At 40.7% G+C, this 27,089-nt stretch overlaps 1 protein-coding gene across 2 annotated transcripts in view; it reads left to right on the top strand.

Annotated features, from left to right (window-relative positions):
- Window positions 1–27,089, top strand: part of RP1 (RP1 axonemal microtubule associated) — a 627,806-nt gene that overhangs the window by 179,371 nt on the left and 421,346 nt on the right. For both annotated transcript variants that reach the window (XM_033933654.1, XM_033933653.1), the window contains exons 10-14: window positions 10,008–10,084; window positions 10,191–10,222; window positions 10,389–10,518; window positions 13,880–13,983; window positions 16,425–16,601. In XM_033933654.1, coding sequence (XP_033789545.1) covers window positions 10,008–10,084; window positions 10,191–10,222; window positions 10,389–10,518; window positions 13,880–13,983; window positions 16,425–16,601 — 520 coding nt within the window. The remainder of the gene's footprint in view (window positions 1–10,007; window positions 10,085–10,190; window positions 10,223–10,388; window positions 10,519–13,879; window positions 13,984–16,424; window positions 16,602–27,089) is intronic.

The raw sequence follows: 27,089 nt of genomic DNA, 5'->3' as shown, positions 1-27,089 counted from the left end.
CTGATGCTCCAAAGAGCAGTCCACAAAATTGACTGCCTTTTGGTAACATCATTTCCTGAACCTGTGCAAATGATTTCTCCTATTCCTGTTGCATCTTTGGAGGGGCTGTCATTGAGTTCTAAGATGATGTTAGAATCTATATGGCATATGGTAGCTCGTACTGACACTTTTGTTCAACATATGTTGCCTAAGTTATGCTAATTTGCTCGATTGAATTACTAAAATGAAGGAATTTGATTCCAAATTGGTTGAAGTAGAGAATACTCTACATAAATTGGAGCAATCTGTTGCTACATTGCATTCTGCTGTAACTTCTTGTATAAAAGATAGTGCTAGGATTTATTCTCAGCATGAAATCCATGAGAATTCTCTTAGATTAAAAAATCTCGTTTTCTTAATTTCACCCAAAACCCATTATCTTTGTCCCTAATTATTTTATTTATTGATTTTGATTTTTGTCCATTATCCCAGAAGCTCAGAACGGGTTACAATTTGACATTCACAATCAATCTAAGAACAGAATAGTCATGACAATTTTTAACTTTTTCCCTTTTCCTATTGTATTTTCCTTTTATGTATTCTTTCCATAAAATTGTAGTTCTTCTCTCTTTTCCCATTTTTTTCAAGTCATAAGTATGTTTGTTTAGTTCGTGTATGTCTAATAATTAGTTCATGTATGTCTAATTAATTTAAAAATGTTTGTCTCCCAGTTATTTTTAAATACTTCGTACAACGCTTTGTACTTTTGGATAAGTGTTTAATCAAAACTTAAATAAACTATGAAACTATGACAACAATTAGGTTACAAGATGTACCTCAGTGTCTTGAAATACCCCAAGACTGATAAAATTTCTCTTAATATCTACCGTCTTCCTAGAGAAGTAAAGAAGATAGGCCAATCCCACTGAATATCTAGGGGATTAAATATGTGATTCTCCACGGCAGTGTATAAACCGCTATGGGTAAATCTCTTCATGAAATGGTGGTTAATAAATTCCAATAAATAAATATTGTGAGTCTACATCAGTCTTGACTAGTACCAAGCTTGGTGGGAAGACTAGTGGAGTGGAATTGGTAGACGCAAATTGCTTGTTTTCTCTTTCCAAAAATACTAGGACTAGGGGGCATGCAATGAAGCTCGTACTAAGTAGTACATTTGAAACTAGAGAAAATATTTATTCATTTGATGTACAATTAAACTCTGGAATTCAATTCCAGAGAATGCCGTGAAAGCAATTTAAAAAGATTTGGTTAGTTTCCTAAATGAAAAGTCCATAAGTCATTATTAAGATGGACTTGGGAAAATCCATTGCTTAATTCTAGAATAAGCAGCATAAAATCAGTTTTACTCTTTTGGGATCCTGCCAGGTATTTGTGATCTGGATTGACCACCGTTGGAAATAGGATCCTGGGCTTGTTGAACCTGAGGTCTGTCATACATTACATATTAGACATAGTAACAAGAGATCCAAAACTTGTATAGCAATACCAATAAACCAGATCTCTAGCTACCAAAAATGGAGGGAAAATGCCTCAGAGGTCCAGAGGTGAAACTGCTATTTCAGCATGTAAATCAACATCCCATAAAAGGACGCAATATCTTTCATCGGCACAAAAACACCTCCATATAAAAATTTAATTCAGCATGTAATATGTTTGAATAAGGAGTAAATAAACCAGCACTTATCTTGTGGCCCAACGGGACCCGTTTCACAAACAAGCTTCTTCAGGGGATCCAAGTGCTGTGTCACAAACAGAGCATGTTTAAACTTCACACTGACTCTATGTGCTTCTCTGTGTGTTAGAAACACAAAATAATGATTTTCTACCCAGTCCTCAGCACTTACCCAATAATTCTGGTTTTCATATCCATAATGAATATGCATAAGACAGGGCTACACAGATCTTTAAGCTCAGCTGTATAGATTTCAAGGCTCTCAGTGGGTTATTACCCAGTTATCTTATGGATCATTGCCAATAGAAAACGTGATCTTCAGATCTTTGACTTTCCTTCTGTAAAAGGATGTGCACATAAACGCTTCTTTAGTAAGATTTTAGCGTATCAAGCAGCATTACAGGATAAATAAGTTAGTATGTATATTTCTATCTCTACTTCATATCTGGCATTTAGAAAATCTATGAAGGCTGATCTATTTGGTAAATATTTTGATTATACCGTGTATACACTTCTCCCTCCGTATTCGCGGTTTCTGCGGTTTCGCTTATTGGTGATTTTTCACATGCAGACTTCGCCCTCCAAAATCAATCAACTCTGAACCCAAACTACGTTTGAAACTGAGATGCAGGTGATCAACCTTCAAGTAAAAGAATCATCCTGTATAATACATTTTGCCTTGCTACTCCTGATTCAAATAAAAATGAATACAAATGAGGAGTGCTTCTGCCTTGGCCACTACAGTTCGTTTCCTCACCCACTGAATATTCACCTGCAAAATCTGGGTTACATCACAGAAAGCAATTAAAGTAAAAACAGTGCCTTTTGGAGGGCTCGCCCGACAGAAACACCTGTGTGATGGCGAATCTATGAAGTTCTAAGGAGAGCAGCCCCACACAATTCACAGGGCAACATAACAACCCAGAAGACAGTGCAGGAAATGCAAGTGCCGAGCACTTTGAAAACTGCCCCCTCTCATTGCAACATGGAGAAGAAGCAGAGCCTGCATGAAGCCCAGCCAGCCCAACCAGTGAGATCGAGAGAGCGAGAGAGCTGCTCACGTAAGCGGCATCCGGCACACTCCCAGGTACCTTCAGCTACAGAGTCTCTAGTAATTCATGGTTTCAATAGCAAAAGCGCTGGCTGTTACAAAAAAAAAAAAAAAGTTAATAACATAAACAGTTATTCACGGTTTTTCCATATTCACAGCTATGTTTCGCCCGCATCCACTGCAAATACGGAGGGAGAAGTGTACTTGTATTTTAATTTTTGTTAACCGCACGGAACCACGAGGTAGCTGCAGTATAGATTAAATTTTAGTATGTTTTGTTATGTTATTTGAATGCAGTGCCTCTAGTGTATATAGATCTCATGTATGAGGTATATTCGTTGTGAGAATCCTGATACCTGTCCTGATGACTGAGTTGAAAATGCTGACATTGTAGTCTCTTTCCTACTTTGACCAAGACTAAGCATCGGCCTCTTTTACAAAGCCACACTAGTGGCTGCTGCGCGGCAACAGCCCCGAAGCCCTTTAAATCTCTATGGGCTTTGGGGCCGTTAGCACAGCGCAGCTGCTAGCACGGCTTTGTAAAAGAGGCCGCTAGTCTGTTCTATTTTCATTTCTTGCAGTCAGTGGTGTACCAAGGGTGGGGCAGGGTGATTTAGGGATGCTGGAGCAGTCGTGGATCTGTGGTTCGCCTGCACGTGGCTGATGGCTCCTCTGGCCCCCCCCCCCTCTGATGTCAACTTCTGGGGCGGGAAACCTGCAGAGCTGACGGCCATGTGTAGGTAGCCCGCAAACCTGTGATCTGGAGGAGGGATGCTCCGCCCTGGGTTTCTACCCCGCCAGGTATGCCACTGCTTGCAGTTGATCTCTGGCTCTCCCTTCAGTTTATACAAGTAGCAATATTCAATATTTATCTAATGCTTACTTGAACTCTGACAATTTTCTCCTTCACAGGGATACTGTTCCAATAATCTTGTATCCTTTCCATGAGGAATTATTTTTGTGGCTTAGATCTTATACCTTTGAACCTGATATCATGACCTCTTGATTTACATCAAGGGTTGGTGGCCCTTGGCTGATGGTTACATTGGGAAATTTTCCTAAAATACTGTTACAGTTAGCCAACATCTTCACAGCAGCCAAAAAATAATTCATTGGTGGCTGCATGATGCCAAGGTTGCTACATTTGAGAAATGCTATTCTAAAACTTCACTGATACCAAAACAATGTATACCAAGGATGTGTGTTTCTTAGCACGCATTGAACAAATAGATTTTAACATGCATAGGCCCTACAAATTAATATGTGCACTATCAATTTGTGTTCATTACACATTCTTTTTGTTGTTATGAGGGAGGAATTTATCAACATGAGCTGCCATTAAGGCATGCTATTTTACTGTTAAACCCAGTTTTAAATAACTAAGGGGCCCTTTACTAAAGTGCATAAAGTTTTGGGCTTAATATATTGTAATGCAGCAAGCACAAATCTAACATTACAACAACCAGAGGTCTTCCTTAGATATTTTATTGTAGATGCATTAAGAGACAGTAAGGGCCAGATTCTGCACAGTTGTCAATCAACCGCTAGGCGCCGCTTATAGAATTGCACCTAGCAGTGCCTAAATAGACTTAGAGGTAGGTGACTGTATATTAGGCCAGGTTTTACTGGTGCATAATTCGGATGCCTAGCAATGCCTAAGTATCACGCCTATTCTCTGCTCCTAACCATGCCTACTTTTCAGGTAGGAGTCGGAGGGCGCCTGGACTTATGCATCGCTAGGCGCCACTCTGAGTTCCACACAGAAACCTTAATTGTTTAATTATTTAGATTTATTTTTCCAATTAACTTCAATGGCATGGTCAATTACCAAGCCATTAAAGCTAATTAACCCCCTACTTTACAAAGTTGCGCTAGTAATTCTATGCGCATTGGAGTTGTCACCACAGCGGCCAGCACTAAAAACACTAGCGCGGCTTTGTAAAGGAGGGGGTAAGACAATTTGGGCTGTGTGTAGATTTGAATTAGGTGTCACTAGGCGTCCTCAATGTAGATACCTAGCAGCGCCTAACTAGGGACCATTTATAGAATCTGGACCTGAGTGGTTCCACATGAAGAGGAATTTTTTTTTTTTTAATTCTTTATTCATTTTTATAACTTACATCAAGTGTAACAAAAAGTAACATCATTTTAACTTAAATATATCATTTGAAATTCTATAATTAATCATATTCAATATATTTTATCTCATTCCCTCCGAACTCTTCAATATATCATAACACATATATCATATAATAAAGACTTTCCTATCATTCAAAGCACCTAGTGAAAATTCAAAAAATTAGCCCCCTCCCCATTATTTCATTTGTACTAACCAGGGAAATGATATTTATTCATTGTAATAATTTGTTAATGGCCCCCACACATCTTGAAATTTATTAAAATTTCCTTTCTGAAGAGCTAATGTTCTTTCCATTTTATAAATATGACACACTGAATTCCACCAAAAACTATAATTTAATCTATTCCAATTTTTCCAATTACATGTTATTTGTTGTATGGTGACTCCTGTTAAAATAAGTACGAGTTTATTATTTTTGGAAGATATTTGGCTCTTAGCCCTCATAGACATGCCAAATAGTACTGTATCATACGATCATTATTATGCAAATGTCCTAACATGACTTGCTAGGGTTATTATACCATCTGGGAGCATTGGGCCACAAAGCCACATGTGTGTTATATGGAATTTTTTTAAAATAAGCCCCATAGTATCATTACATAAAATGGGACCTGTGCTAAAATAGTACGAGTTAGGGGTAAAATAATATCTTAAAGGTAACCCACATGGGAGAGGCAAACGACTGAGGGTGTTACCATCTTGGTGGACTTTGAACTGACCTGGTTTGCAGTTGCTTCATTAACACCAGAAGCTGGAGAGTCGGGACCTGCTTCTCTGCGGGCACCCAAGGAGTCAGACGTCCTGACGTCACGTGGGTCCTTTGCCGGAGGGTTAAAGGGACGCCGCGACTGCACTAGTTTGGAGAGGCAAACGACTGAGGGTGTTACCATCTTGGTGGACTTTGAACTGACCTGGTTTGCAGTTGCTTCATTAACACCAGAAGCTGGAGAGTCGGGACCTGCTTCTCTGCGGGCACCCAAGGAGTCAGACGTCCTGACGTCACGTGGGTCCTTTGCCGGAGGGTTAAAGGGACGCCGCGACTGCGGCGCGCGGCTGCAGGGCGCGGCCGCAGGGCGTGGCCAAAGGGGCATGCCCTAAGGGGCACGTTCTGCCCCTTGGGAGCCCCTTGGAGACACTAGGAGAACGGGAGAAAACTGTATGTATTAAATTTTTTACAAAAGATGGGGAAAAGAAAAGGTAAAGCTAAGGTTTCTACACCAATATTATTAGGCCCCATAGACAGGCATTTCACGTCATCCAGTGCCTTAGGCCACAGCCAAGGAGCGGACTCGCTGTCAGGGGCATCTCTTAGTCCTCCAGGTAGAACTCCACCACCTCCACCAAGTAATCCTGAAGTTTTGGGGCCTAAGAATGGCTCCAATTTTCAGCCGGAGGGACTATCTGAGCAAATGGCGTCACCCTTATTAGTTTATGGAGTGATGCCCAAAGCTTTGTCTTTTCAAGATGAGGCTTTGTTGGTCAGAGAGTCCCAGACTGAACCTCAGGAAGTTACTTTAAGGGATCTTTGGCAAATAAATACTCGAATGGAGGGGTTATTAAAATCTGTAGTGACACAAAATGAAAAATTTTCAAAAGAAGTTATTGAAAAGTTTGTGAATGTTGATTCCAACTTTAAAATCATTGAAAAATCGATTAGAACAACAGAATCTCAGGTTGTTACACTACAAGCAGTTTCTTCAACAGCAGTTAAGGATTTTCATATCACTCATATGAAATTTGAAAAAATGGAGAATTTGCAAAGAGCAAAAAATCTACGTCTAGTTAATTTCCCCAAAACTCATTTGTTGTCTCCAGAAATATTGGTTAAAAAATATTTTAAAGAAGTTTTGGGGATGGCTGATGTAGACAATTTGCCTTTAACAAATTTATATTATATTCCGCAGAGGAAAAAGGTTTCCATAGAACCAGGTGTAGACCAGTTGGAACAAATTGAATTTGATTTAACTGGTTTCCTGGAAGATTCACAGGATATAATTCCAACTAGGTCTACACTTCTTATAACTTGTACAAGAGAGATAGATAAATCCTTAATTATGAAAGCTTATTTTCAAAATAAGCAAACTAAATTTTGTGGGGAAAATGTTTTGATTTTTCCAGATGTAGCCCAAGCAACACAATTAAGAAGAAAATCCTTTTTGGCATTAAAATCTAGGGTGTTGGCTTTGGGGGCTACATTCTATTTAAAATTTCCTTGTAAATGCTTGATTAAATTTAAAGATAATGAATATGTTTATTGGGATTCGATGCAATTGGAGCAATTTTTGCAACATCATGAAATTATTTCATCTGTCCCTATATAATTAATATGTTGGAGTTTTGAAATAATTAACACTAATATGGTTGATCTTTTAGATCATGTTTATTTTGAGTTTTTTTATGTAAGTAATATTTGTTTGCTATCTCTCAGTTATGTGGACTTGAGGAAGCTTATGATAACCTCTGGTTTCAATAACTTTTCTTAATTTCTTGTTGTAAATTCCTTTCTTTATTATTATGTACAAATAATAATGTTTTAAAACATTGAATAAAAAAAAAAAAAAAAAAAAAAAAAAAAAAAAGGTAACCCACATTGATAATTATGCTCCTGATTGTGTACAATGAACCAAAAAGAACAGCATCAAATCCCTAGTGTATAGCTTAGAAGTATTTCAATGTCTCTACCATATCCTCCTGCTCTACTGTGAGCTAAACTTTGTTTTTGTTTTTTGGGGGGGTGTAGGGAGGGGGGATGGAGGGGGAATGGATGCAGCGTAGAAGGCTAGAAGCTTCTGAAGTACAAAGTGGAAGAGTGTGTGACGCAGTGGTTGGGGCTACAGCCTCAGCACCCTGGGGTTGTGGGTTCAAACCCCGTGCTGCTCCTTGTGACCATGGGCAAGTCACTCAGTCCTCCATAGCCCCAGGTACATTAAATAGATTGAAAGCCCTTGGGGAGCCTTTTGCACAGAGTGGATACACTACCTGAGGGGATCTTTTTCGTTGGTTCCTGGCCTCCAGCAGCAGCGGTTTGCTGCTCGTTTTCCTCATCTGACAGACACCTACAGAGACGGACCCCCTGACGTCACCGGGTCTGTCTCTTCAGCTTTAAAAACAAGCTGCCGCCGCGGTTGATTTGGGAGCCTTTTGCACAGAGTGGATACACTATCTGAGGGGATCTTTTTCGTTGGTTCCTGGACTCCAGCAGCAGCGGTTTGCTGCTCGTTTTCCTCATCTGACAGGCACCTACAGAGACGGACCCCCTGACGTCACTGGGTCCATCTCTTCAGCTTTAAAAACAAGCCGCTGCCGCGTGGCCGCAGGGCATGGCCAAAGGGGCGTGCCCTAAGGGGCACGCCAGGCCCCTTGGGAGCCCCTTGGAGCCACGAGGAGTCTGGGAGCTGGAAGCTGGTTTGGTAATATATAAAGTCTTTCTATAACGTTTTACATGACTTTAGAATATGGGAAAAAGAAAGATAAAACCTAAAAGTTCCACCCCAGTGGTATCGGGTCCAATGGACAGACACTTATTATTACTTTCGGACAATCCACCAGTGGTACCATTAGATGTAGACTCTTCCTTGTCAGGAGCCTCAATGAGTCCTCTCGGTCGTACTCCTCCCCTTCATCCGGTACCCAGTGATAGTGGGAATGTAACCCCCACTATGTCTGATGCTCAAGTGATTTCATCCACCCACTTAAGTAAGTTAGTATATGCTGAAATACCTAAACCTTTGACATTTTCTGGTGGAGTGGATGAAACCACACGAGCAGAGGAAACACAGGATATTACCCTAGAGGATTTGTGGATAGGTATGTCTGGGGTTGAAGGGTTTCTCAGGACAACGATGAAGCAAATGGGAGATTGTTCCCAGTCAGTTTCTTCTAGATTAGAGAATGAGGATGCTAGTCTTGGTTGTTTGGATAAACGATTAAATGTGGTTGAAAATCAATGTAGTAATCTTCAAGCTGTCTCTGTATCAGCTGTTAAAGATTCAACTGTAATACATTCTAGGGTTGAATCCTTGGAGAGTGTGAACAGAGTGAAAGGTCTACGCTTGGTCAATTTTCCAGTGACTCACTTACTGTCGCCTGAGATTTTGTTGGGGAGGTTCTTTAGGGAAGTACTGGGATTGGCCAATGCAGAGAGTTTTCCAATAGATAATTATTATTACATTCCTTTTAGAGAACTTGAATCTGCCCAGGGGGAGGACCATCTGGCCACTCCAGGGGAAGGTTTGACTGAGTTTCTGGGGGACACATGGGATGTGGTTCAGACTCGGTCCACCCTGGTGGTAACATGCATGAGCGAGATGGATAAAATGTTGATAATGAGACTTTATTTTAAGAATGGGTTGGCGAGGTTTTGTGGGGATTTGGTCAGGATTTTTCCGGATGTATCCAGAACCACACAGTTAAGGAGGAAATAATTTTTGAAATTGAAGGATAGAGTGTTGGCACTGGATGCATCCTTCTACTTGAAATTTCCCTGTAAATGCATGATTAAACTATTAGATATTGAATATTCCTTTTGGGATCCAATACAATTACAACAATTCCTAATTGCAAGAGAAAAGAAATAGAAAAGAGATTTGTTTCACTTTACTGAGAAATAGAGGAAAATAATATAATAGTATCCTAGATTAAGGAATGATTCAGGGCTCATTATTATGAACCAAGAATTATCATTCTTTATATTTCCTGAACTTTATTTTATTAGAAATAGCAAAATATACTCCCCATTAATGTGGGCTTGAAAGGAACTTTGTATGTATGATTTGATTATGTATTATTTTATTTTATGTGATATCCTTTTTTCTTTGAACTATTGAATATTGTAAAGTATTCAAAAAAATTATATAAAAAAAAAGAAAGCCCTCTGGGACAGATAGGGAGAATGCTTGAGTACCTGATTGTAAAACCGCTTAGATAACCTTGATAGGCTGTATATAAAAACCTAATAAACTTGAAATAGAATAGTACAGTAGTAATAATTGTTAGAATCAAGCTGAGAAATCTCTTTAGTCTAAAATGCAAATGCTATTTTATGTTAAAAATGAATAGAAAAAAAAAAAAATCTAACAAAGACCATTAGTGAACATTGGTGTTAGTCTGTAACAGGTAACATGGTACAATTTTCTTCATAGATGGCTAGACCAGGGAGAAGATGATGGAAGAATTGTAAGAGAACTCCATGTGGCAGACAATTTTACCTTCCCAACAAGTATGTACAGAAAATGAGACTTGTGATATTTTTTTACTGCTGATAAAATTGCCAAATTGAGTCATAATATAGGGTAAAGTGATTCTACTCTCTTTTATCTCTACAGGCCAAGAACTGGAAATGAAAAGAAAGGAAATTGTAAAGACTTTTGTTTCTCTAAACAAATTAATTGACACAAAGTTAAACAATATTCATTTAAAAACATTAAAGCACAAATTAAATGCGGGAAACTGATTATCTGGTGTGTTTTCCTTCCTGCATTCCTCTCTAAATTAATGTTGCTATTATTTTTTGTTGTAATTAGTGGGATGTTGAAAGATGGAAGTTTCAAAAAGGTAACACCGTTCAGTTCTACAACAAAGCGAAGGGAAGATTCATACGCCTCAGTCCAGATGGCACAGTTGATGCTCTTGGAGAAAAAAAGGATAACTATGGTAAAATGGGGTTTTTTTTTGCTTGTAGAAAGACATGGTGGGCGGTTTGGGGGGTTCAGTAGTAGCATCATTTCAGATGCTTTGTAGTTTAAATTTAGCATCACCAGTAGCACTGATGAAAAGTGGGAGGAGGAGAATGCAAACAAGGTATGGAGCGAGATCAACAATACACATAACCCTCTCTCCCCTGAAAAAAAAAAAGTCAGAAATGAAACTCGCCTCTACTGCGACAAATGGATCGATTTTTCACTCCGTCAAAAATTACAAAGACATGGGGACAGTTGATGAAGTTACAGGGAAGTGCTCTTAAAACCAAAAGGAGGAAATTTTTTTTCACTCAGAGAAGAATTAAGCTCTGGAATGCATTGCCAGAGGATGTGGTAAGAGCGGATAGCGTAGCTGGTTTTAAGAAAGGTTTGGACAAGTTCCTGGAGGAAAAGTCCATAATCTGTTATTGATAAAGACATTGGGGAAGCCACTGCTTGTCCTGGATCGGTAGCATGGACTATTGCTACTTCTTGGATTTTGGCCAGGTACAAGGGACCTGGATTAGCCACCGTGAGAACAGGCTACTGGGCTTGATGGACCATTGGTCTGACCCAGTAAGGCTATTCTTATGTTCTTATGACTTAGTAACCTCTACTGCGGCATAGTAACAGAGGGACTCATTTTGTGGGCATTACAGACAATATTAGAAAGAAACTGCAGATTACACAGAATTCTGCAGTGAGGATGTTATGCAGAGCCAATAAATTTGATGATATAACTTTTTTATTATGCAGTCTTCATTACTGCCTTTTAGAGCCTGTGCAAATTTCTAATTACTTACTTCGACTCATAAAATACAGCATGGGCAGGGCACATACCAATGAATGTGTTTATAAGTATTTTGTCCACTAGAAGTGCAAATCAGTCCTATGACGGTCTTATCTTAGCTCTTTTGTCTTCAAAGAGGATTAGAGTTTACTTTAAATTTTTCTTATTTAGGCTCTCTTTTACTAACCAAGAAACAAAGGAGTATAAATCACTAAAATGCCATATAACACTTATTACAAATAACTCAAAAATAAACACATGGGATTAACTATCATATACAATATAATTGCTTGCTTTACTGAGTGTACTGTATATGAAAGTGCTCAGTACCGCGTCTCTTGCAAATGAGCCACTAGAATATCATTCAGGGACCATCACTGCACCCATATGGCCATGTTTCACCTTTACCATATCAATAACGCAACTTATCGCATATCAATAAGTAAATTGCAAAATACTTATCTGGTCTTGGGAAGGTGAGTCACCCCCATGTTGGTGTCAATTGGAAAATAACAGCGGCTAAGCAGGGTGACATGCCTCTCTTTGTTTGGCAAGTGTTCCACCATTACGTGCTCTAAACAATTTAAACTCCTCAACCAATTCACACTCCTTAACTCATAAATCTGTCTTCATAAAGCGGCTCTGAAAAACGGAGCTGCAACCACCAGTGTGAAAAGACACTACTCAACTTTCCTTCCTCCGAGTGACTTTTGAGGACAATGCAGATGAGCCAGCATTCAACAGTTTCATTATGATTTAATACTAAATGATGATCAATGAGCCACCTACCTACTTGAGTCAGACAATTTTGAAGAGGTATAATATCAGGGCTAGCAAAGGCAGTATGGAAAAGTAGCAGAATATCATCTGCACTTATGTTAAACAAAATGCCAGTCTCTTGAATTAGTAAGGCTAAAGGAGTCAGAAAAAAAATTGAACGGAGATGGTAATAAGATAGAACCTTGAAGTACACCACAGGTAACATAGAAACATGGCAGATAAATACCACATGGCCCATCTAGTCTGTCCATCCACAGTAACCTTTATCTCTTTCTCTGAGAGATCCTACATGCCTATCCCAGGCCCTCTTGAATTCAAACACTTTCTCTGCCACCTCTTCCGTGAGAATGTTCCATGCATCTAGCCAATTTCTCCAATTTTGTAGTGATTGCCAAGGAGCAATCTGCCAGAAAAGAAGTGAACCAGGCTAGACCTGTCCTTGATATGCCAAAGGAAGACAAATGTGATAACAAATGCGAATGATCAATGAGACTGAAAGCTGCCGATAAATCTAAAGATACTGCAAGAGTGATCCAGCCACGGTCAACATGCGAGTAGACTTCACTAAGCACTGCAGCAAGAATGGCTTCTGTACTACAGTGGGGTCAGAAACTAGATTGTTGTGGATGAAATGCTAAGATTTGTTCCGCAAAGCTGGAACATTGAGTGTACACCAATTTTTGACGTTAATTGGCGCCAATTAGGATTTGCATGCACATCTAGTTGTGTGCTGTTCTATGACGCTGAGTATCTAAATCCCATTGAGCACAACCCAGAAGGGGACATGGTCATGGGAGGTCATGGGCATTCCAAAAATTTGCACGCAGTGTTATAGAATAATGGGTCTCTTTGACAGTTCATTTTGTAAGTTCACCATACGCACCTGTTCCTCTGCTTAGCTTGACTAGGTTTTCTCCTCTTTCTCCCCCTCTCCCCCTTACTTCCCCTCTTGCCCTTCTACCCTTTTCAAGCCGCCTAGAGCCTGTTTAAGTTTGTGCGATTCAATCAGATTAGGATTTAACTAGTTTTCTGCAGCGGTAAGGCTGGTGTCCAGAATTGGGCATGGAAACCAGCACTAAGCACTATTCTATAAAAGGAACATGCCCTCCATACTATAGTGCATAGCAGCTCATTTTTCCAGCAACCATTTTTGAATGCTATTTATAGAATTCCTCCCCCCCCCAATAACTTTACTCACATGATGAAAAAAATGGCCAACGAAAATGAATAAAACAAACATTCCCAGCAACAACAAAGGAAACAATATAAAACAAGTTTTCTGGCTGCCGTCCCCTAGCAAACGTGTTATTTAGTTTTTAATTTTCAGAATTACGCGTGTTGCCTTGGCAGAAAAAAAACATAAATTCTCTGTGAGTACATTTCCAGGGGCAATAAGCAGAGCATAACTACCCCTGTAGTTTTGCTTTGACTGGGGGGTAAAGACTACTCACCAAGCTTGCATCTAGGTGGGTATATCATTGTCCTCACTATGCAAGGAAATCTGTGGGAACTACACACAGAATGCCAACCTCTTAATTTCTCCTTCTCCAAATATCACCAAATCAATTCATATGTTTACAGAAATCATTAGGCAGGAACTGATAGCAACCACTCAGGCCAAATATGCAAATGCAATGGAACCTTTGGCCCCATTTCCTTTTGCTCAACATTCATGCGGCATTGTAACAAGCACAATCTTTTTTGGATCTGAAACTAATTCTGCCTATGCACAAAGGTCTTACTGATATTTTTTCAATCTCTTTAGGCCTCTTTGATGTATCTGTGAAGAGAGGAAATGTGCGTGTGTTTAGCAGTCATCACATTCAACATCTTGCTCTTGCTATTGACAAAGGCTATGTCTCCGGAATGGTACGGACAGCCTCCTTTTTTAAAAAAATGGAACAAGCTTTTCATGTCTGTGTTACATTTATCTTTTTTCTGTTTAGAAATATGTATCTCCCTCTTTTCCTCTCTCTGTCTGTCTTTCTTTCGCTCTCTACATGTATACAGTTGGACCAATATTTGAATGGAGTTATATGTTCAATGGTAACAAGTGAGCATATACTTCCACTACCAATGTATTTTCAACAACTCTATGGATATTAGGCCAAAATAATCTGAATAGCCCAATTCTATTTTCAGTTGCTAGCTGACTAAACCTCGCAGTTATTTTAAGACTGCTGAATAGCAGCTTTCATGCAAATAAATCAACACATGCTATACAGAGCTTTAGCAAGAATGTGGTTCATATCATTGCCACGGCTGCAAAAATGCAGAGCACCTAGGAAAATACAGTTGCATTGTGTATCTAAGGATTCCTCAACCTATTAGGGGGGTCTTTTACTAAGGCGTGCTAGCCAATTTAGCACGCAGTAAATAGCACGCTAGCATGCCCATTATATTCTATTGCTGCGTTAGCATTTAGCGTGCGCGAAATCGGCTAGCGCACCTTAGTAAAAGACCCCCCCTCTAAATAGGTTGAGGAATCCTTAGATACACAATGCAACTGTATTTCTCTAGGTGCTCTGCATTTTTGCAGTCATGGTAATGATATGAAGCACATTTTTTGCTTGCAATCAGAATGCTGCATTAAAACTGACCAATATAGATTTTAGCATTCCAACCTGAGCTCAGCTTAATATTTAAATTTACCTCTCTCACATCTCTGGGACATAATTATAAACAAAACATTTAAGACTAGATTTACTAAGACACTAACACGCTTTAATACCAATTATTTACAACAGGTCCTTCTTTTATGCAATGGAACCTGTTTAATAATAACACAAGTTAGCACAGTTGAGTAAATATAGCCTGAACTATACCCTGAAACCTTCTACCCAATGTGCGGTGGTAGCCAAAAAAAGCAAACAGGATGCTTGGAAATATTAGGAAAGAGAGATAGTAAATAAGGCCAAGAAAATTTGAATGCCTCTGTATTACTCCATGGTGTGACCTCACCTTGAATATTGCATTCTGGTCGCCATATCTCTTAAAAGGTAAAGCTGAATTAGAAAATAGAATTTGCAACCAAAGTGATAAAGGGGATGTAACTCCTCTCATAGGAAGAAAGGCTAAAGAGGTTAGAGCTCTTCAGCTTGGAGAAGAGATGGTTGAGGGTAGATATGACCGAGTCTATAAAATCTTGAGTGGTATAGGGTACACTCAATGACTTTGCATGGAAATACGTTTAAAACAAAGAGGAGGAAATATTTTTTTCATTGCCGGTTTAAAAATGGTTTTGGACAATTTCTTGGAGGTAAGGTCCATCATCTGCTATTGAGATAGACAAGAGGGAAGCCACTGCTTGTCCTGGGATGGGTATCATGGAATGTTACTACTATTTGGGTTTCTGCCAGGTACTTGTGGCTGGATTGGCCGCTATGGAAGCAGGATACTGGGCTAGATGGACCATTGCTGTGACCAATATTGCTAATCTTATGTTCTTAGCCTTATCTCACCGATCGCATGTCAATCACGTGACAGCACTGTTTTGAGAACTGTGCCTCCGGCAAAGGTAGGCGCTAGAAATGTAGGTCAGGGTTTTCAAAGCCTACATTCCGGCGCCTACCTTTGACATGAATCGTGCTTCTGGAGGCGCCTGCTGGAGCCTTGTAATTGCTCATGTCAGCTTTTAAATGGCTTTTTAGACTTAGTTGCAGGTAGGGCACCTACCAGCGCCTAAATTAAGGTGCTTGATATTCATAATGATTTAACCGGCCAGGAGATGCATCTACCTAGTTAAATTGTCCTGAGGAGGTCAGAAGGGACTATTCAATGGTGCTTAACTGGGCAGTGCTCCTGAATATCACCTTAGACCACTGTGGTATTGTTTGGGCAGTGCTGGGGCAGTCTGGGATTGGAGTATGGGAGGAGCTGGAAGTTAGGCAGGCATTGACAATATTCAGTGCCAGTGCCCAAAGACCTAACTGGGCAAACAGGCCCACTTAAATAGCAGTCCAGTCTTCGCCTAGTTAGCTAAGCGGTTACAGCAATAAATATTGGCTATATCTGTATAAATTCCTTTGACTGACCCAGATATTGCTTAGTGCATTCTGGAGCCCAATTATGGTCTGGCATTTAATATCCGGGTCTAAATTAGCCAGCAGCAGTAAGCATTTTTAAAAACACTGACTGCCGCTGGCTTAATATTGACCCACATAACTTTCTATGAAAGGGTTGGCATTACCTTTTTGTTGTAGATACTTTTGAAATAATAAGCACCCCTCAAGGAGACAGATTTATTTGAACTGATCTATGCAAAGCAAAGCACATCTGACAGATCATTAATGCAATTTTATCTATGGTAGGAAAAGAGTGGAAGTTCCTGTGAGCTACAGATTCATCCTCATTCAAACCATTCAATTACTCTAGAGTCGGTCAGGGTTCCAGGACACATGGTTACTTTTAACCCAGAAGGCAAGGCAGCCGAAGGCTATGCAACAGGTTATGCAAGACTTACAAAAGAATTTGTTGTTCTGGTTAAGGTAAGTTTAAAAAAAGCACAAAAAGTTGCGATACAAAACTGTGTTTTGTTAATCCCTAGTTTGACATTCTCTGTACATGATCACTTAGTTTCTGAGGGAATTAAGACCAAATTCATATTTAGGGAGGCAAAATTACAGAGTAATGTAGCAAATGATGTTACATAAAAACATGTAAATTCATTCATTCCAATGATTCCCAACTCTGTCCTGGAGGCAGACCTAACCAGTCTGGTTTTAAGGATATATGAGTTGTAATGAACATGCACAAGTTAGATTTCCATGTATCAAAGACTTGGTACTTGTAAATTTATATCATATATATTCATTTTGCAGTAATCTTGAAAAACAGTGTAGCTATATGTGTCTCCAGATAGGAAACACTGGACTAATCTGTCTAATCTGAATTCTTACTCTTTAGTCTTTCACATAAATTTTCATATTATTCTTAATCATTGCTTTAGTACATATCAGAGGTTTATAACACTGTATAGAGAAACATGTTGATAAATTTATAAATTACTTGAGCATATGGAGCTATATTTTTCATCCTTAAAGGTAAATTAGTTCTTGCCTGCTAATTTTCTTTCCTATCTTGATAATTGTGCTGGCAGCAGTTTACCTTCTGTCTGTTTGATAAATTGATTATTTTTACTTACACATTGTACACTATGAGCTTCTTTTATCAAGCCGCGCGCGACTTTTCATCACGTGCTAACCCCTGCACTGGCCTAAAAACTACCTCCTGCTCAAGAGGAGGCGGTAGCGGCTAGCAGGGCCGGCGGTTTAACGTGCGCCATTATGCGCATTAAACCACTAGCGCGACTTGATAAAAGGAACCCTATGTTTTATTTTAATGGTTTATTTTTATGGATGTTTTATATTGTACCCCAGGTTGAACAGGATTAGTTATAAATCAAAGAGTACTGAATATTGCAAGACTGCTGCAAGAGGTTGATGCCTCTGTTTTGTTGATGTCATTAGGGGCAGAAGCAGGAGGGGATTGATCCTCCTGCTCTCATCCGCCCACTGGACCACTAGGGAACTTAGATTGGCTCTGGGGAGGGAGAGGGTCTGTCGTGACTTGGAGGAGGGTTGAGAGAGGGTCTATCCTTGATGGGAAGGGGGACCAGATGGGGGGCTGTTGCAGTATAGAAGAAGAATCAAAAGTGAGGATACCCAGGGGTGGGCAGAGGGATGTGAGAGGGGGATTGGATGGACTTGAATATTATGTGGGCCCACATTCATTTATACCAGATTACCAGTCACTCCCAGTGGCGTACCAAAGATGGGAGGGGGGAGGTCTGGGGGGGGGGAGGTCTGCCCCGGATGCACGCCTTAGGGGTGGTGCACAGCCAGCCAAGTAGGTCGTCCTGCCCTACTGTGCAATAGGACCTGCACCTCAGCGCGACTGCCGGTTGACCCCTTCAGACGTACTTGCTCTGGAGCAGAGTCGGCAGCTGCGATGAGGTGCAGGAAGGTCCTCCAATGACTCGTCTGCTGACTTTGCTCCGAAAGAAGTAAGTTACGTCAGAGGGGGTAGACCCGGCAGACGCAGTCATCGAGTAACCTTGCCGGGTCCACCCCTTCTGACGTAACTTATTTCTTCCGGAGCAAAGCATGCAGACGAATCATCATGGGACTTTCTAGCACGCGACTGCCGACTCTGCTCCAGAACAAGTACGTTGGAGTGGGGTGGACCAGCAGCCAGCAGCTACAGTCATCGTGGGAAAGGAGCAGGACTGCTGGAATGGAAGAGTGGAGGAGGGAGAGAAAGGGGGAAGGGTGGTGCTGATGGAATTGATGTACAGGGAAAGGGGAGAGAGACATAAGGGGGAAGGATACTGGATGGAATTGGATTGGAGGGAAAGAAAGGGGCAGATGCTGATTACAGAGGAGTGGATGGAGAGAGAAAGGGCAGACATTGGATGGTAGTGGGGAGGGTAGGGGGGAGCCTATGCTGGATGGAAATGCAGATGGGAGAGATAAGGGAGCAAATGTAGGAAGGAAATGGGAGGAGAGAAAGAGGGGAGCAAATGATGGAAGTGGACAGAGAGAGGAGAAGGTAATAAACGGAAGGGGTAGAGAAAGAGGGCACATGATGGAAGGAGGGGATAAATAAAAGGAGGGCACATAATGGGGGGAAAAGGATTGAGTTCAGGAAATCCTGGAGAGGGTGAGGGAAAGAGGTGGTGAGCTGTAGGTAGACAGTGAAAAAAGAAATTGATGAGAAGGTAGTAAGAACGTAATCTAGATGGATGCAGAAAATAAATTGAAAAGGAAAATGAGGGAAAAAAGGGAAAGGGATTGCAGAGGAGAGGTGTGGGAGAGGGAAGGAGAGGAGAGAGATGCCAGACCAATGGGGGTGAAAGGAGAGATGGAAGGGGGAGGCATACAGTTTCTGGAAGGGGCATAGAAGGAGAGAAGATGCCATATAGGGGCAGAGAGACAGCAGACAGTGGATGGAAGGAAGAGAGTAACAAGAAGATGAGGAAACCAGAGAAGACAAAGATAGAACAAAAATTTTATATTTATTTATTACTGTAGGAGACATGTGTCACTGTTTCTGTGGTGTTGCATTGTATACAGAGTCCAGCTTCTTGCTGGTTCAATTTAACCTTTGTCTATGTATTTCTATTTCATCACCCCTTTTACAAAACTGTGGAGCGTTTTTTAGCGCCAGCCATGGTGGTAGCAGCTCTGATGCTCAGAATTCTATGAGCGTCAGAGCTGTTACCACCGTGGTTAAAATCCATACTACAATTTTGTAAAAAGAGGGAGGGGTTAGTTTGTGATTACATATTCCATACTAGGCGAAGGTGTTTTCTGTGTTCTGTGTGTTTGAAAGACATGGTTTTCTGTTAGGATTGACGGTGTAGGATTGATCTGTACTAGTCTGGCTTGTTTAGTTTTACAATGGGTGTATTGATGTTGTACTGCTCACTGCAGTATGTAAGATGCTGCCTTTTCCTAGGTACTCATGTGTGATGTGTGGATTGTTACTAAAAATCATGTTTTTCATACAGATGGGGGGTTGTCAAAAAAATGATGGGCCCCGGGTGTCACATATGCTAGGTACGCCACTGGTCACTTTTGCTCTGTTAAGCATGCAGATTGAAAAATTGAGCTTCTAATAGTGGTATTTTTGCAGTTCTACCACTAGGGGAAAGGGATTGGGATTTGTATACTGTCTTTAATGTAGTTTTACAACCACACTCAAAGAGGTTTACATACAGGTACTTGAAGCATTTTCACTATCTGTCCTTTTGGGCTCACAATTATCTAATGTACCTGTGGCAGTGGAAGATTAAGTGACTTGTCCAGGGTCACAAGTATCAGTATGGGGTTTGAACCCACAACCTCAGGGTGCTGAGGCTATAGTATTAACCACTACATCACACTCTCCTCCTTTACTAGTGGTAAAGCTGTCAAATATGGCGGGGAGCTTAAAAGTTCTCAGCTCAACCAAGGAGGGAATGACATGGAGCCATGAAACTTACAAGTTATGCCACACATTCACCCCTATAGTTCACTTAGCACATTGTGTCTGAAGTTTCTGTAACCCTTCCCAAAAAATACTGGTCTGGTCACTGAAATACTGCTCCGCTGCTGCAATCACCTCCATATCACTCAAAAAATTGTCACCCTTTCAAACTCTTTTTAAGGTTTGGAAACAGAAAATAATCAGATGGAGCAAGATCTGGTGAGTAGGGTGGATGGTCTATGCACTGAAACCCCAACTGTGTCAAAACATCCATCATTTTGCCAGCCTTGTGAACAGGTGCATTGTCTTGCAAAAAGAGAACTCCTTTCCACAGCTTCCCTCTCCTTTTGTCTTTCAATGCCTCCTTTAATCAGAACAGCAAATTACAGTAATATTCTGCATTAACTGTTTGGCTCCTTGGAAGATAGTCATTACAACACCTTCCTGATCCCAAAACACTGAGGCCATGCCCTTTCCTGCTGACTTTTGGGTTTTGAATTTCCTTGGCTTTGGAGAACCTGAGTGCCACCATTACACGGACTGTTGTTTTGTGTCAGGATCATAGTGGTGTAACCATGTTTCATCAACAGTGACGAGGCATTCCAAAATGTTGGCAACAGCTTACTGAAAATGTTGCACAATCAACTTGGAAATGTTCACTCAACGTTGCTTTTCATCAGTAGTCAAACATTTGGGTACCCACTTGGATGACAGCTTCTGCATAACCAGCTGCTCGTGGATTATATACCCAAAATATTCCTTGAATATAGTGTCTCAGCAATTGGTTTAGCCAATATTTACTGATCTGCCAAAATCAAGTCATGGACATGGTCAACAATTACAGGAGTTGATACTGTTTCAGGCTTCTTAGACCTTGCTGCATCTGTGTTCTCAAAATCTAAATGCTGAAACTTTACACACCACTTCTTCACTGCAGAGTAGGATGGGCATTTGTCAACTCAACGTTTCCATCATACATTCATGGATTTCCTTTGGAATTTTCTTCTGCAGGAATAGGAACTTCATGGCAGCTTGGTGTTCTACACTTGAAAATTAATTGACATGGTTCAATCAATGATCTGAAACAATGCCAAATCATAGCAATTCTGAAAATTGGCACTTTGCAAAATAAAATAACACTCTTCGGCTACAGTGACAAAATAACACTCAGAATTTAGGAAGCTGTTGGGCTAAGAACTTTTCAGCAGCCCCTCATAAGGTTGTCCAAGTGTTCAACAGAGCAGAAACACTGAATATTACTCCTACACTCTACTAAACCATCAGGAAGAGCTCTTACTAGGTGTCAAGGGTGAGATCAAGAAGTGTATGTGGGAGGGGAAGGGGGATCTGATCTAGTGAGGAGGTTATGGGTATCTTGACTTACTTAGGAGGTTTGGGATTGTGCTTGATTGGATATTTCAGGGTAGTGGGAGAAAGACATGTGCTCCTGCTCCTTCAAGTTGGCACTTGTGTGCACCTCAGGACAGTTGTAAAAGCTGACATTTAAAAGATTTGCTATGAACGTTTTGAGCTTGCCCAAACCATGACCTATCCATATCCCAGCCACATCTCCTTGGATATGGAATTCCACAGATAAAGAGCAGCTTTCTTAAAATTGCTATTTTCACATGTAGCTGATCTATATATACAGATTCTGCTATTTATACATGAAGATATGTCAAAAATGACCGCCACAGCTTCAAAATAGGCAATCATTGGCCTCCCTATTTAAGCAACCTGTTCAAAAATAACCCTCAGTACATCTGGTCTTGTGTTTGGTTTATTTTATGCTAATTTTGTGTAAGCAGGCATCTGAATTTTATGGAATCTTACTGTATATACACACTCACTATACAGGGGAGCATTTAATCAATATAAACAAGATTCTCTTATTAAAATACAATATTCTTCTAAAGAGAGAATCAGAAAAAACTTCTTCATACAATGAAATATTTAATACATCATACTACATAACATTCAATCATATTCAAAAATGAATCATTTTTGAATATCATTGAATGTTATATAGCATGATGTATTAAATATTTCATTGTATGAAGAAGTTTTTTCTGATTCTCTCTTTAGAAGAATATCTTACTGTATATACCATATCATGGAAAACTTAACAAAATGGAATTCAGAAAGATACTGGTGGCACTGCTTTACTTGAGAACCCTTTTCCTTGAGGACTCTTCCTTGTAGTTTCACCAGGGCAGGTGGTGAAGAATATTCTTTGGTTTGACAAAAGCAGATTACAAGCTTGTTACTGAAATACAGCTGCAGTAGCAGTGTGGGAGTTGAACTTGTAAGTGGCAGATGGAGGGATTATTAGCCTCAGTAAGCAGGAAAATTACAGATGGAATAAAGCCACCTGCTTCCAAATGCCCTGTGGCAATAAGCATTTAAACCTTTGCCTGACAATATGTACATTCAATATCTCCACAGTCATGTTTGTTCTGCGTCTTGTTATATAACTCTTACGGACTCTGTGTTAAGACAGAAGTGCACACTGGTCATTGGACCCAAACCATTCAGTCTGGCATTTACAGTAGATTTAATTTTTTGATAATAGTGTCAAGGTTATGAACAATATTGTATTGCATCTCAATTAATCCTGATAGACAATACTAAGGTTTAAGAAGTTATTTTTATGGTTAGAAAATACTAAATGTCAGAGCAGACTGAGAAAGAACAAACATGACTTTTAACCCCAAGAGTCATTGTATTAAGAGGTGATTTTATAACAGGGTGCCTGATTTAAGAGGGTAAGTAGACAACTACTTAGGCATTATTTTATATAGACCCTTAGGCATCTATGTGACTTTATAAAATACTAGTGTAAGCGGCAGAAATTGCACCTACTTTGCAGGTGTGCTTATTTGTATCTGCTCTGAAGCAGGTTTAAATATCCTTGCCTAGATTATTCAGGTGTGTATATAAATTAGCATATTTTATATCTGCATACATACTTGCAAACTCCACCCACACACTGCCCAGACTGCTCTTCCCTTGTTGGTGCTGGGATTAAAATTGTGCCAGTGACCCCTAGCAGCCAGTCAGAATTTGTTATTATTTATTTGACTCTTGTTTGAGGGTGTGGGTGGCACAAGGCAGGGTTTCCTAAAGGACACTCCCTCAAAGAGGCTAGAATTGGGTTACCTTAAGACAGGGAATATGAGTTTAGTTAGCTTGTGTGGCCAGGAGGGCAGGGCATTGCATTTAAGATCCTATTTGGCATCTTTATCACTCTGGTCCTTTAGACTGGAATGTGCATAGATCTCATCTCGCTAGAAGTCCTCAAAAATTAAAACTTACATTTCCTTCCCTTAAGGGTAAAAATAGAACTTTCAAGAAATTCTGTTACTCTCTCGCTTTCAAACTAACTGAGCTATGGGATGAGTTACTGCTACACTGAGAAGTTTAGGCCCCTTTGTTGTATTCCGAAAAGCTCTGAAAACTTTCTTGTTTTCCAAACACTATGGAAACTAAATCATTTTAGTTTATACAGAGGTACCTTGGATTATGAGCATAATCCGTTCCAGGAGCATGCTCGTAATCCAAAATGCTCGTTTACCAAAGCGAGTTTCCCCATAGGAAATAAAGGAAACTCGCTTTGATACGTTCCCCCCCCCCCTATGAGAACCGGCATTGCTCCCCCTGAATGCCACCCCTGCAAGAGAGAACGTGAACTCGCAGGCCTTAAGCATGCGCAGATGCTCAAGGCCCAGCAAGAAGAGGAGGCAGATCTTCAGGCACCGGCACCAACCCACAGGACATGCTGGTGCCGGTGCCCAGGCCCAGAAGACGGTAAGAAGCGGCGGGGGGGGGGGGGGAGGGTGCCCAATTGCGGCGGGGGGGGATGCCAGATCACGGGGGGAGGGTGTCGAATCGTCGGGGAGGGTGCCGGATCGTGGGGGGGGGGTGCTCATAAATCAAGCCATGCTCGGTTTCCGAGGCGCCGGTTTTGCGAATGTTTTGCTCGTCTTGCAAAACACTCGCAAATCAGTGCACTCGTAAACCGAGGTACCACTGTATTCTCTTTTATGTTTATGTATCATGTTCACTTTATTGTTAACCAAGTCGAGCTCCTTTTGGATGAAGACCCGGTCTATAAAACTAAGTTTTAGTTTAGTTTAGTGTAGGGCTCTAGCAGACAGCAGGAAGACAAAAACCCTCTAGCAGAACAGGTCAAAGGCTTCAAGTAAGGTTCCTCCATGGTGTTCTGGCTTGACTGCAGTACCTGAGGGAAATTCCAGGGAAGAGGAGTGATCAACTTAAATGCTTGCACCCTGTGTTTGGAAGAAGCCCTCAAATCTATGTTCTAGGGTTTGAATACGTGAGAGGCAACTGAAGACTGCCAAGGTGAGTCAACTATCCCATGGCTGTTGGAATCGTGGAGTCACGTCTGGGACTGGCTGTGGAAACTGTGATTATGCTTGAGAATGTTATTATATATTGAAATACAGAGCCATGTCAGGGTCAGGTAGTCTATTCCAGGTATTCAGGGCTGTGAGGTGAACAGAATGAAGTCTGAAACTGACAGTGGAAGCGAAGGGTTCTTGGAGAGTCATATAAGGAGAGACAAGAGAGGAGAGATCCTGAGGGGCTGCAGAATGAACACACTTGTATGTTAGTAATAGGAGTTTGAACTGTATGCAAAGGTGAACAGGGAGCCAGTGAGGTGATTTGAGGAGAGGGTTATCGTGAGTGTAGCAAGATTGGCAGAAGATGAGTCGAGCAGCAGCGTTTTGCACAGATTGCAGGGGGACAGGTGGTTTAGCGGGAGACCTGTTAGAAGTACATTGCATAGTCTAAGCGTCAGATTACAAGGGTGTGGACAAGACTCCGGGTAGTTTGCTCAGAGGAAGGGACAAAGTTTTGTGATGTTATAGAGATAGAAGCAATAGGCTTTAGCACTTTGTCGATGTTCGTTGAAAATGAGAGGTCACAGTCGAAAGTGATTCTAAGGTTACGAGCAGAGGAGACAGTTTTATTTACTGAGATGGAGAAGAGTAGAGGGTTTAGGAGAAAAAAAGGAGTAAACTAAACTAAACTTTAAGTTTGTATACCGCATCATCTCCACAATCGTAGAGCTCGGCATGGTTTACACTGGAACTGGTATAAAGAAGGAACTCCATAGTAAGGGTTGCAGGGACTTAGTATAAAGATGGAACACCATAGAGGGAAGGAAGTATTACATTTTTGACAATAGCCAATTTTTCAGATGTTTTTGGAATAGTTGGAAGGAGCCCAGATTCCGAAGTGGGGTAGTAATGTTATTCCAAAGCTCTGTGATTCTGAAGGAGAGCGATGTCCCTATTTTTCCTGCATGCAAGGCGCCTTTTAACGAGGAGAAGGATAGTTTGAACTTTTGGGTGGATCTGGTGGTATCAGGACTCAAGGAATTCCAAGATAGTGAAATTAGGGGAGGAAGGGTGCCGTGTAGGATCTTAAAAGTTAGGCAGGCGCATTTAATGTAAACCCTGGAAATTACTGGAAGCCAGTGAAGTTTGGACAGAAGCAGGGAGACATGGTCAAATTTACTTTTTGCGAAGATTAGCTTAGCCGCAGTGTTCTGAATCCGCTGAAGTCTTTAAAGGCTTTTCTTGGTTAGACTTAAGTAGATAGAGTTACAATAGTCCAATCAGGAGAGGATGATGGATTGTACAAGGACAGCAAAATGTTGTTGGTGGGAAGCAGGATCTCACTTTCCTCAGCAAATGAAGGTTAAAAAAGCATGTTTTTTTACCAAGGAGTTGAGGTGGTCATTAAAGGAAAGTGTAGAGTCAATGATGATGCCCAGAACTTTGCTTGAGAACTCAAGCTGCAGTGTGGCGCCAGAAGACAGTGAAATGAGGGTGGGTAGCTGATCTAATTTTGGATTGAGCCAAAGTAGTTTGTTTTGGACTCGTTCAGTTTCATTTGTACAGTGAGGGCCCTGGATTGGAAGTTCGTTATACGTGTTGTAACTCAGTCTTGTACATGTTTAGTTTCAGGTGGCAGCTGGATATCCAGGCAGCAATGGCAAACAGGCAGTGACTTTTTCTTGGATTTGTGGTGAAATCTCAGGTGTGAAGAGGTAGATTTGGGAATCATCAGCATATAGGAGATACTGGAAGCCATGGGAGGAAATCAGGGCACCAAGAGAAAAGAAGTTGTAAGACAAAACCCTAGATTACACTGACTGCTAGCGAGATAGAAACCAAGAAGGATCCATTAGTGCATAGACTAAAGGTGTGATGGAAGAGGTAGAAGGCATACCAGGAAAGGATAGATTCATGGAATCAAGCGAAGACAGTGTATCAAAGAGTAGGCAGTGATTAACAATATCAAAAGCAGCAGACGGGTCAAGAAAGATGAGGATTGATTAAAGGCCCTTGGATCTGGCCAGAAGCAGGTCACTGCAGACTTTGGTAAGGACAGTCTCTGTGGAGTGTAGGGGATGAAAGCCAGATTGTAGAGAATCAAAAGTTGGTTGAGATGAAAGGAAGTGAAGGCAACAACGGAGGACAACACGCTCAAGTAGTTTGGATAGAAATGTCAAACCCGCTGATCAGCTAGTAATTCTGTTGTAGGATGTGGTATACAGTCGACTCCACCTAAGTGTACGTCGGTTAAGCGCACGCTTCGGTTATCCGCACATGACCACCATGGTCCCATTTTTTTTACATTAAAGTCAATAGACGTAAACTCTGGATAATTGCACTTCTGATAAGCACACAATCCGCTTATGCGCACAGATCCAAGTTTCCAAGTTTATTATCAGATTTGATTAATCGCCTATTCCAGGTTCTAAGCGATTTACAGCTAAAATTACAAAGTTGGGTAAACATACTAAATTAAAACAACTTAATGTTAAACATATTAAAATAGCATAAAAATACATAACATGACTAAACGTATACAACAGTCACATTCACTCAAGTCACATTCACTCTGGTTAAAAGCAATCACACATTCTGACATGGATGAGCCACGTGTTTCAGAACTGCTAGTTGGACTCTCAT

This window comes from Geotrypetes seraphini, chromosome 2 (genome assembly GCF_902459505.1).
Source record: "Geotrypetes seraphini chromosome 2, aGeoSer1.1, whole genome shotgun sequence".
NCBI lineage: Eukaryota > Metazoa > Chordata > Amphibia > Gymnophiona > Dermophiidae > Geotrypetes > Geotrypetes seraphini.
This window is presented reverse-complemented; position numbering and strand designations above follow the sequence as displayed.